General features: G+C 34.8%; 2 protein-coding genes across 2 annotated transcripts; one reads left to right on the plus strand and one right to left on the minus strand.

The window, feature by feature from the left end:
* Positions 1–871: 871 nt before the first annotated feature.
* On the plus strand, positions 872–5,507 carry LOC104100594 (subtilisin-like serine-protease S). The gene is made up of 11 exons (XM_009607857.4): positions 872–1,337; positions 1,481–1,578; positions 1,688–1,785; positions 1,912–2,070; positions 2,676–2,787; positions 2,863–3,391; positions 3,468–3,562; positions 3,663–3,905; positions 3,984–4,098; positions 4,353–4,542; positions 4,639–5,507. The coding sequence occupies exons 1-11, from the start codon at positions 1,257–1,259 to the stop codon at positions 5,199–5,201; spliced, it is 2,283 nt and encodes a 760-aa protein (XP_009606152.1). The 5' UTR covers positions 872–1,256; the 3' UTR covers positions 5,202–5,507.
* Positions 5,508–5,678: 171 nt separating this feature from the next.
* On the minus strand, positions 5,679–9,222 carry LOC104100595 (uncharacterized). Its single transcript, XM_009607858.4, has 2 exons — positions 9,029–9,222; positions 5,679–6,293 (listed from the first exon to the last, which is right to left on the minus strand). The coding sequence occupies exon 2, from the start codon at positions 6,272–6,274 to the stop codon at positions 5,831–5,833; it is 444 nt and encodes a 147-aa protein (XP_009606153.1). The 5' UTR covers positions 6,275–6,293; positions 9,029–9,222; the 3' UTR covers positions 5,679–5,830.
* Between the last annotated feature and the right edge of the window lie 3,159 nt (positions 9,223–12,381).

Below are 12,381 nucleotides of genomic sequence, written 5' to 3' on the forward strand. Positions count from 1 at the left end.
AAATAATTATAATTGTCCATAGAATGTGAAAGAAACCTTGAAGAATTTACATCGGTGAATGGACATAAACTTGAGAGGAAAATTGGGGCTATTCTAGTAGTAGCACTACTACATTCCTTGTTTCATCCGCCTAACATATAAAATAATAATGTAGAATTAGCCCAAATAGTCGTTCATTTGATTTTTTAAATTAAAATAATTGACAGATTTATAATATATGTATAATTTATATATAATATATGTATAAATATACATAATTAATGTATAATATATGTATATCGACTATAAAAAAATTGAATCTGGCCGGCTATTTGAGTAACAATCCCGTCTAATAGCGATTTCATAGACACTAAGCACTAAAATATTGCACATGTAATTTTTAAACACTATATTTGTTTTCATGTGGCCTATAGGTCACAATTTCGAGCCGTAAAAGTAGTCGGTAACACTTGCATTAGGTTATACTGTCTACATCACACCCCTTGAGGTGCGACACTTCCCAGGATCCTGCGTAAATGCATGATAGTATATATACTTGGTACACAGCCTGCTCTTTTTTTTCTAAAAATGTTTATATACTATCAGTGTAAAAGTATTTCCCCTATTAGCTCAACTAAAAATTAATTATATGTGTGTTCATTAAAATTGAAATGATAACTTGAAAAATTAAACAATCACCGGTCATAATTATGTTAAAATACATTACTGATTACATAGAATAATACAAGTTAATCTAAATATCATTACAAGAATGGAATATCTTTATCTTTTTAACGGTCTTCTACTGACTTAAGTGTTGCTGCTTAGGCCTTAGGTAGTGGAGTCCCTCGTGTTGGTTCAGTTAAAAAGCAAACGCCACCATTTTCACCACTAACTCCCTTTTCTCCAGTCCAGTCTTCACGTTTCCATTTTTTTCTGCCCTTTGTGAATTGTGTGTGAGTGGAGGAGTTTTCCAATATATGGGAGTGACGCCTGGTTTTTGTAGTGCCATCAAATTCTTGGATACTGTTTTCACTAAATACTATTAACCAGTTTTGTGTAACAGAAATACTGCACAGTATACCTGTGACACTGAATAATCTCTCTCTCTCTGTGTCTCTCTCTCCTCTTTATTTCAAATCACTCTCTCTCTCTCTCTCTCTCTCTCTCTCTCTCTCTGTCTTGTACTGCTCGTTTCTGCTATAAACCCCCCATCTTTTTTCGGCTCACAGTTGATAACACATTCATTTACTAGCCTCATACCACAAAATAGGAGAATGGGTGTTTCAGAAAAGACTCTTCTTTTACTGTTTCTTTGTGTTTTTCTTGGAGATATTAGCCTCTGCTTTTCTTCCAAGGTAAATAAACTTTGGCTCTGTAGTCTGTCTGTATGAAATATGTAACATGGGTTTTTATTTGTTGTTATTGGGGATGTTATTTGAATGATGTTTTGAAATAATGAATAGTTAGTGAAGTTGTGTTCTTGATTGTTTTTCCCCAGTTATATGTGGTGTACATGGGAAGCAAAGATGGTGATGAACACCCAGATGAAATTTTGAGGCAAAACCATCAAATGCTGACTGCTATTCATAAAGGAAGGTTAGTTCTTGTTACCTTTAGCTATGAGTTTTTTTCCCTTTTTTTGAGCTGGTTCATTGGGGTTTGCACTTGTTTCTTTTGGCAAAAAACTGAAATGGTAACTTTACAGTGTTGAACAGGCCAAGACTTCTCATGTATATAGTTATAGGCATGGTTTTAAAGGCTTTGCAGCCAAGTTGACTGAGGCACAGGCTTCTGAAATATCCAGTAAGCCCCTGCCAAATGTTTTTCTTTTACTGTTGATTACATATTTAATGGTTTGTACTGGACTAAGGTAATGATATAATATGAATAAGTACTGCGAAAATTTTCTTTTATGTTAAAATAAAACAGAAATGCCTGGAGTGGTATCTGTATTTCCAAATACTAAGAGGAGCCTGCACACAACACATTCATGGGATTTTATGGGGCTCAGTGATGATGAAACAATGGAAATCCCAGGTTTTTCTACCAAGAACCAAGTTAATGTTATCATTGGTTTCATTGATACAGGTGATTTCTCTGTTCCTTTAGCTTTAGTTATCTTAAATTCCAGCAATCTTTTCCTAGTTAGGTGAAAGATATGATCGTTTAATGATGGAATGCACCAACTAAGTTGTTCCCTTCATTTAATGTATTGTCACTTAAAAGGGCTCTTGACTCTGTAAGTTTTCTTAAGAAGAGTACGATAACATGACTTTGAAAAAGTGCTAAGTTTGTCATTTCAGTACGTATGGCTGAACCCGGGGAAAGTAGTTCCTTTCATCAATCAATTCTTGTTTCAATCATTTTCGAATGATGAAATATGTTTGCTTAGGTTTTATTTAAAACTCAAGTTTATGCAATTTCTTAACTTCCCATTTCTTCTTAGTCACATCTTCCCATATTTTACCAGTTGCATTTATGCGTGATAGTGTTCTTGAACTATTTGTAAATGTTACTTTATGGGAAGAGCCACTATCCATTAGAGTGACATGTTTCAATGCAAATATTAACTCTGTTCACAACCTTATCAGTTTATCCTCAACCTGGTCCCCAGCTCTCCCTCTTTCCCTTGTTTTTCGAGCTAATTAGAATTAGAACTTGAGGTTAAGCTCTTAAGATGTATAATGAGACAGGAATTTGGCCTGAGTCTCCAAGTTTTAGTGATACCAACATGCCTCCAGTGCCAGCTGGATGGAAAGGACAGTGCCAATCAGGGGAAGCATTCAATGCCTCTATATGCAACAGGTTTTCTTTTGTTTGCCAACCATCTCTTCTTTTGTTATATGGATGATAAGTGCAATAACAATTTGTCTTATGTAGGAAAATAATTGGGGCTAAATATTATATGAGCGGCTATGAAGCTGAAGAAGAAAATGGGAAGACCATGTTATACAAGTCTGCTAGGGACAGTTCTGGTCATGGGAGTCACACAGCTTCTACAGCAGCGGGACGTTACATAGCTAATATGAATTACAAAGGTTTGGCAAATGGAGGAGCCAGAGGTGGTGCCCCAATGGCCAGGATAGCAGTGTACAAAACCTGCTGGAGTTCTGGTTGCTATGATGTTGATTTATTGGCTGCATTTGATGATGCAATTAGAGATGGGGTTCATGTCATTTCTCTATCTTTGGGCCCTGATGCTCCCCAAGGAGATTATTTCAATGATGCCATTTCTGTGGGGTCATTTCATGCTGTTAGCCGCGGAATACTTGTGGTCGCTTCAGTTGGAAATGAAGGCAGCACTGGTTCAGCCACAAATTTAGCTCCTTGGGTGATCACAGTTGCAGCCAGTTCAACCGACAGAGATTTTACTTCTGATATTGTACTAGGAAATGGAGTTCGACTCAAGGTAATCCCACTTTTCGACAAGTTTACATATTATTACTCAATTTCTATTTTCTAAATTAAGTTCTGATATTTGGAAGGGTGAAAGTCTTAGCTTATCACAAATGAATACATCTACAAGAATTATACCTGCTTCTGAAGCTTATGCTGGATACTTCACTCCCTATCAATCCAGGTGAATCATAAGGTACTTTCGCCGTTTGTTAAACGTAGATATGTATGCATTGACAATTATCTTAATTTACTTTTTTCCTTCCCTCTCTTTTTTCCATTAGTTATTGCTTAGATAGTTCTTTGAATAGAACTAAGGCCAAAGGGAAGGTTCTTGTGTGCCTACATGCTGGAAGCTCAAGTGAGTCAAAGATGGAGAAAAGCATTATAGTTAAAGAAGCCGGTGGAGTTGGGATGATCCTTATAGATGAAGCAGACAAGGGTGTGGCCATCCCTTTTGTCATTCCTGCAGCAACTGTTGGGAAAAGGATTGGAAACAAGATCCTAGCTTACATTAATAATACACGGTTCACTTCCTTCTTGTTGACTTTTTGATGTTGTTAACTATCATCTCATCCCAATCTCACATCTTATTATATTAACAGCCTCCCCATGGCAAGGATTCTCTCTGCTAAAACCGTTTTGGGAGCTCAACCTGCTCCTCGGGTAGCAGCATTTTCTTCTAGAGGTCCTAATTCTCTAACACCAGAAATTTTGAAGGTAATTTGTGCGCTAAAAATAGTAATAATGTAGGGACTTAATTTCAACTGCCACTTGTTTTCAACAATGATCTCTCTTTGCCTTTATAATGTAGACCAACAAAGTTTTTATGTCGCATCCTGATATTTACTTCCTGGATCTTCAATGTGGTTGTGGATTAGTTCTTTGTTACTTTGCATTTTGTTTGGTTCTTACCTTATTTGAGGATTTGGCTTTTTCTTGCAAGTAATTTCCTGGCTGATTTGCCTTTGTAGCCTGATATTGCAGCTCCTGGATTAAATATCCTGGCAGCATGGTCTCCAGCAGCTTCTACTAAGTTGAACTTCAACATACTCTCCGGAACTTCTATGGCTTGCCCCCACATAACAGGAGTCGTTGCCTTGTTAAAAGCTGTGCATCCATCTTGGTCTCCCTCTGCAATTAAATCCGCGATCATGACAACAGGTAGAATAAAGGCTTTTACATAATCTAACTCTTTCGTTCAAGCCTTCAGTGCATTCAAAATCGGCCCATAATATACTCTCGTGAATGTTAATGCAGCTAAACTGTCAGATAAGCATCACAAACCCATAATAGTGGATCCTGAAGGGAAGAGGGCTAATCCATTTGACTTTGGTTCTGGCTTTGTTAACCCCATAAAAGTCCTGGATCCTGGTCTTATATACGATGCACAGCCAGCAGATTACAAAGCATTTCTTTGTTCAATTGGTTATGATGAGAAATCTCTGCATCTGATTACAAGGGACAACAGCACCTGTGATCAAACCTTTGCGTCACCAAATGGACTAAATTATCCCTCCATCACAGTACCAAACCTCAGAAGCACATATTCAGTAACTCGAACTGTTACTAACGTGGGAAAAGCAAGAAGCATTTACAAGGCAGTCGTCTTTGCGCCAATGGGTGTCAATGTCACTGTGGTTCCCCGAAGATTAGCCTTCACTAAATATTACCAGAAGATGAATTTTACAGTGAACTTCAAGGTGGCTGCACCAACAGAGGGATATGTGTTTGGTTCTTTGACATGGAGGAACAAAAGAACATGGGTAACATCTCCACTTGTCGTCAGAGTGGCACATTCCAACATGGGTATGATGGTATAGTTGAGGTCAAGTGCTATTTATTGGGGTAAAAAGTAACATATACTGCACAAAGTAGCTGTTGAAAATGGTTGCAGCAGCAAGAATTCAGTATCACTCTTGATAATTCCTTGAAATCAACACAAATTCTTAGTAGAATACTTGTAATTAGTTTTAGAATATGAATAACTAGTAATTCTTTATTCCATTCATCACTAGTTTTGAGTTTTAGTCCTTGTTACCTAGTTAGCTTATTAACTTTTCGTAGCTGCTTGACAGCATATTGCAAATTCTTTTACTTGTCTTGTAATTTTACATTATGGCTTGGCATTCTCTGTGTCTGACTCTGCTTCTATCTCAACTAGTAGTTCATTCTTTAATGGAATATCTTGTAGAGACTCCACTGCAGTTTGAGTAAGAAAACTTGAACCGTGTTTGATCCAGAAAGAGAACTTGAAAATAAGATTAAGGAAGGGGTTGGGAGGAACTCTAGACTGGGTATTCACGCAATAAACAACCAACCAATATTATATAAGGTATCGCTACAATCTCCACTACCAAATGACATCTCAATTTTATGCTAACAGAACTTGGATAGTTGTACACAGTTCTGTATCTGTATCCCCAATGTACCGAAACACAGATTTAAACCATCATAATCGCTGGCCTTGGGATTGAATGTCTGAAGGATCAACCAGGCCTTCCAACACAACTAGTTCATCAAGGAGTGTAAGCTTCTCGTCTTCAAGGGCCTTAATCTCATCTTCGGCTTCACTCAATTCTTTACCAAGAGCAAAACTTTCTTCCTCCAGCAATAGATACTTTCTCCTTAATGCCCGATATTCATTTCCGGAAGTGGAAGTATCCGGCAAGAATTCAGGTGTTGATTTGTCGGCATGTTGGAATAATGGGGAAACTTCGTTTGATGGTACTCTTTTGGTGGGTTTTAGTCCATTTTGAATTGGCAGCGCATGAAAATCTTGTATCCTTTTTGCCTTATTCCCTTCTTTTTGCAGCACTGGAGCCTTTTGTTGTGATGTTTTCTTTTTTCGCATTTTGGAAGCTGAAGCTTCCTCAAGTCCTCTACGAGCCTGCATATCTCTCTCTATATTTAATCTGCAAGCATAAACAACTAGTGATATCAAACTTCCAAAAGCATCAGCAACCATGCTAAGCAGCTCCTCAGGAAAAAAGTCATTTTTGGTTGTCGTAGTCTAGTAGAGGACCAAAGCAGAGTTCTCAAAGAACAACATTTTGGTTAGCTCAGTCAGTCATGTTCATGTAACGCCGTGAACAGTACTGAGTTGGTAAATACTCATCCAACCAGAATTTGGTTTATTTTTGAGGTTCTTTTGTTCAGTCTCTACATTTTAACTCATGCCATCTCCCCACCCCAATCCACACATGAAAACAAAAGGACCCTAAAAAGATAATTAGAAATTCCTGCATGCATTCTGAGGTAATATCTCGTTGAGTTCTAATTAATATCTACTACAATATTTCTTTTGGGGTGTTGGGATGCAGAGGGAGCTAGGAGGGATCCACTCAGGAATGAAAGATAAGTTCCAATTCATAGAATGGAAAAGCCCAGACTAGAATAATGTCAATGTGAAAGTTATGGCATTGAAATCTAACAAGCAGAGGAGTGGAAAGGTCTAAAAGGAAAAACCGATAAAAGAAAGCATCTGAAATCGCATCAGACAGTTAAGAGAGAAGCACAGATGATCCTATGCCTCCAAAAAATAAGAATAAGTGAATCCCAGGTAACATACTTCAAAAATTGCTTACCAGTTTTATCAATTTCTAATAATTTCAAATATATCAATATATCATAGAGGGGAAAAATTGAAGAGGTAGTTCTATCATTAAATAAACAAATGAATGATACAGAGAATACTGTTCCAGACAACTCAATATACAGAGTAATGACACACCATTGTACAGCATTTATTTTTAAGCAAATTGGACACCACAAATAGCATTTTTCCCATTATACAAAACTTTGCAAGACTAGATTCAGGGCCATGCTGAAAAATCTTTCCCCATGTCTAAAGCAAAGCCTTCATTTTTTCTACCTTTTCCATACATTTTATAGTTTTAGTTGAGCAAGATAATTCCATGATGCTCTACTTCAAGATGAGAGCATACGATACCCAGGTGACACTGTTATTGAGTTTATTTTTTCCAAAATATATTATCGCCTATTCTGGTCTGTATCACCGGTTTTAATCTTTAAATTCAAAGAATAAAGCGTTATGTATAGCCTATCTAGAGGATGAACCCTATGATGCCCAGCCATGCAGTAAGTCTCCTAGCATAACCAGAAGAATGTAGGATAAGAATTACAAGTTAATTTGTAAGTTATGAGACATGTTATTCCTGCCACTTTATCATATTTCTGGTTAGATGTAGAACAGCAAGAAGGGTTCGGAAGCTATCACTGCTTGTTACTAAAACATCCACAAATCATACGATTCCTATTTCCAAGTGACCAATACTCTTTGACATGTAACAGAAATATGATAAAGTGGCTGGAATAACATGTCATTTTTCATTGGAGGAAACAATGACCTACTGTGAATCAAGAAAATAGGTATTGAGTCAATAATGGAGGGACATTTCAATCAGATCTTTGCGATAAGAAAGTCAATTTTCTAGATTCAAACCACAATGGACTCAAGCTTTACTTTTTTCCAAAGCTTAGCAAGGAAATTCATTTGTCAATTCTAAAGACTAGAAATGCTTATAATGCCAGACATGCAGGCATAATATCAAAATTCCACGTTGAATAAACCTATATTAACAGCTGCAAGTTAAAGTCAATATTTGACCAGAACTCTCTCTAGTAGCAATTAACGAAAATTGAGCGGTTATATTACAAGGAAATTTCCTCCAAAGAGACTGTAATTTTTATAAGTGGTATAAGATAAGCTCTCTGCTCAAATTTAAGAATTCTAAGAGAAGATTTCACAGTTTGAACAACAAGATTGACTTTGATGAGAAAGAGGAAGCATCTCAATGAGAAGACATTTCAATTTTTCAGTGCAAACCTTAGTCTTGAATGACTCTAGATAAAAAGATTAAAACCCCAAAAAGGATTGAACTCAAGCCAAAAAGAGTATTGCACGAAACCGCTAAGCGTTTGAAGCTAGACAGTGACCTAGGGAGATCTAAACTTTACTAGTTATGTGTGAAGATTTGGATGAATACATGTGAAAATGCATGAATATTCCAAAACTGAATAGATGTGATACATCAACTCTAGCGCGTGGAAGTATCATTGTCGATCTTTTAGTGTGTTCTCTCTATTTTCTTTTAGAAAACATTAGCAATCTTCTTCCTCCAATGTACATCATTATCTTGACTTAAAAATGGTAAAATCCTACTTATCATCACAAATTGAATAATAAAAACCGTTTCTATTCCTTAGCCAATTTATCTAGGAAGCTCGGAATAGGCTTATCATATTTTACCAGGATGAAATTAGGATAATCCGCCGCAAGCTAATCTAATTAAAACCCAGCAGAGTAGTGGCACTTGTTGCCCTCCTTATCCGGGCAAAACACAAGGACAGGAAAATAAATTGCAACTAATAAATTTCATTACAAGGAAAAAAAAAGGTAACCTAAAAAATTCATAATGATCAGCTTGTAAGGAAAAAGATGATATCTTTCAGAGCTTCATAAAGCTAATTCGAGTTCAATCTAATAAAAATTCTCTTAAATTAAGGTAAAAGGAGAAGACAAATTCAACTGGGTCTATGAATTCAGGACCCTAGAACCCAAATAAGACTAGCAAAACAAGTAATTGGATCATACTATAAAAGCACCTCTTTTCCCCCCTAAAATTACCTGCAATTAGCGGCAAAATTAAGTGGCTGTCAATCTCCTTGAAATATCGGGGGATGAAACTTCTCAGAGCTTACAGCGAAGAAGAAAGGGTTAGAGGGTTTTTGCTGTTTCCAAATTCCAATTTTGGACCTAAGTACTAAACGAAAAAAGGACCAGTTGATAAACGTTTTTTTTTTCATCTTCATAGGACATTAGTTCGGATTTGTCTCTCCATTTTTCTCACTTCTGGTAATTACACTTACCTCCCCTCTATTTCAAAATACTACTCTAAATTAACTTCCTATATTTTATTTTATTTGACAGTTTTAATTGGACAGGAAATTTGAAAAAATTTAATATAAATGGTATAGTTTTTAGTAATGCCATAATATGTGATCATAAAAGTATGTTATTAAATTTAATGCATAAGTTGATGTGGATTTAGCCAGTGGCTTCTTCTCCTTAACATGGGACATTTTTGGTAAACATTACTCTACTACACTTGTTAAATTAACTCGATGGACGCGTACAAAGCACATTTAGAAGGTAGTACAACAATAATTAAATTTTTTTTTAAATTAGGAGGATTTATAATTAATTTAATTGAAGTAAATATAATACTCCATTCTTTTAAGTGTTGAGAATTCCAATTTAGCACAATATTCCATGATTTGAACAGGTCCAATAGCCGGTGGTACTTTGACCAGAGCGCAACTAAGCTCTCTTCTTCAACTGTATAGTTTTCTACTTATGTTTTCTTTTATCCAGTTCCCTTTCATTGCTAGTAATATACAAATATTTGACCAATATGCTTCATCTGTTTCAAAATAGTTTTCATATTTCACTTTTTAGAGTCAGTCGTCTAAGTAAATTTTTACTACTTTTTAAGTATATACTACCTTTCACAATCTTTTTAAATATCCTTTTTTTTTTCTTCAAATATTCTAAGTGGATCAGTATCCGTTTTAATTTGATAATAATTGGTGAATGACCACGTGAAAGTGACAAATAAGCTGGGATATAAATAGGAGCAGTAATTTTGGGGGGGAAATATAGGCACTGTAGATAATTGAATACTCTGCATTCTGCAACCTGGCATTAAGAAAATTTGCTAAGAATAAGAGTATTCTTGGATTTCTTCGTTTAAATTAGGTAAACGCTTTTTCAATATATAATGGAGTAGGAAATTTTGAACAATGGGAATAATAGAAACATGAGAAAATTAATAATTTTATATCAAAGAGAATAACAGCTTGTTTAGAAAAAGCAAGGAACTCACTAAGCTAGTGATAATCTTCAATATAAAGTACAGTTACTCTTTCACTTAATATCTGCTTTATTCATGTGGCCTATGTGTAATTCTTTACATAAAAAAAACTATCAATAATTCGATGCTGATTTGCTTTACGTATAGGATATGAATTTATGATTGAATTGCATGCATATCCACATTTATAAAAAAAACTAAAGGTCCACAATCCTACAAAATTCTTACAACACGCAGAACATTATACAACTGAAAGCTACTTCTTTAAATTTATCTCTTTCTTTATGTAATGGAATCATATCATTCTGCTTTTTCTTGGATAAAAAGTCCTTTTATTAAAGAAGGGTATATGTGGTCTGCTTTTTAATCATTTAACCAACACTACGATCAATGTAGATTCATTATTCATATGTTATCTCCAAGTCAATAACTTAAATCAAAAGGATGTGTGAACGCTTGCTGTCAAGAGAAAAAAAGAAGAAAAATATGGATTTAATTTAGAAGCAACTTCTTTAAAAAAAACAATAAAATGGAGCTTTAATTTATTCTCTTCAATCATTCGAAAACAAAACGACCTGGTTTGAGTTGTTCGTTGGGTATTGAAATATTTTTATTCAAGTTGTATGCAATAGTAATTAAATCAGATCACAGTCCGATCGTACAACCTTCTATTGTGTTCTTTGCTCTTAGCTAGGTCCAACAAAATAAATATTATTTAATTCTTTTTTATGGTCATTTAAAATATAATTATTAATAATTACCGATAATAAGTTAAATTAATATCTGGAAAAAATTAAGGCAATTAACCTTCTCTAACAAGTTAGTATAGTGATAGGGTAAAATACTGGTTTGAACGTAATTAAGCGGTGAATTTGGTGATAACTCATACTTTTATCTGTCGTTGCGGTGTCTTGTCTTCTAAATACATGAAATAATAATATGAGAAAAAGGTCAAAAGAACAACCGAGACAAAAAGAGTCTCATAAGTTTTTTTTCATTTTAGAAAGACTTTGTACTCATCATTCATAGTTTCATACAGTTAAAATAAGGCAATTAACCTCATTAATAAAATAAAATATCAACTACAGCATATTATTTTCTCTTTTCTTTGAGCTTGAAAATCCTATTGTATGGCGCAATTTAAGCACCTCGGTCCTTGGAAATTGCGGTTGGTGGGTAGCCAAACCAAGTGGGGATTAAATTCCAATCAATAAAAAATAAACAACAAGAAGTATTACTAAATTGTGATGGGTAAAGATTTCATACTCCATAGTCCATCCCATCCTTTATGTTTGTTCTTTAAACGTTTAATATAAAATCATTTAATAATATTAATAATAAGGAGTTTTGACTAAATTATCGTTTTCTCTTTTTGAAATGAGTAAATAATGGATATATAGTTTCTTGATTTCTAAAGTGACAAGTATTTGAATCAAATATTTTGGCTGACGTGACAAATAGAAAAGACCAGCGAAAGTATATTGTTTAAGGAATTATACAATAAATTAATTACAGACTTTGCAAATGATCATAATATAACTTCGGCTTAAAGATAATTTTCCTCTTTTACTATTTTATACGAACAACATCCTAATGGGTTGACTACATTAAGCAAAAGTTTAAAAGTAAGTTGGTATTAAAAACCCTGAAAACGGGTTACACGTACCAATTTCCTGTAATTAATGTTTATTTTTTTATCATGTTAGCTTAGTATTATTCTCATGATTAAAGATAAGTATTGTTAAAACCTCCCACGTCTCCATGGTCAAGAGAAAACAGAATGTGTGGGAACTGCATTACGCTAATAACATATCCATTTTAATGTGCAAAATTTGGTTGACCGTTTACTCGGTCAAATAATGAATCTTCAGTAGTTTCAACTTGTAGGATGTATCTGAGCAGAGACATTGGAGAAATTTTACAAAGGATCAGAGAAAAGAGAAAGATAACAATCATACCATATTACCATGGAGAATTACACATAAAAGGGTAAGACATATACTTCCTCTCACGTACTATATATATATCCTCCCTATTAATTTCATATTTTGTGTTACCACTTACCAGCAGTAAGAAGTTACACAGGAAACGGGTGAAATCCCATTTT

This window comes from Nicotiana tomentosiformis, chromosome 2, assembly GCF_000390325.3.
Source record: "Nicotiana tomentosiformis chromosome 2, ASM39032v3, whole genome shotgun sequence".
In the NCBI taxonomy this organism is placed as follows: domain Eukaryota; kingdom Viridiplantae; phylum Streptophyta; class Magnoliopsida; order Solanales; family Solanaceae; genus Nicotiana; species Nicotiana tomentosiformis.

Excerpts from the sequence above, each read along its gene's own strand:
- LOC104100594 (XM_009607857.4), top strand. The coding sequence starts at position 1,257 with ATGGGTGTTTCAGAAAAGACTCTTCTTTTACTGTTTCTTTGTGTTTTT. Across the intron at positions 3,906-3,983 it reads GCTTACATTAATAATACACG|CCTCCCCATGGCAAGGATTC; the intron begins GTTCACTTCCTT and ends TTATATTAACAG. Across the intron at positions 4,099-4,352 it reads TAACACCAGAAATTTTGAAG|CCTGATATTGCAGCTCCTGG; the intron begins GTAATTTGTGCG and ends TTGCCTTTGTAG.
- LOC104100595 (XM_009607858.4), bottom strand. The coding sequence starts at position 6,274 with ATGCAGGCTCGTAGAGGACTTGAGGAAGCTTCAGCTTCCAAAATGCGA.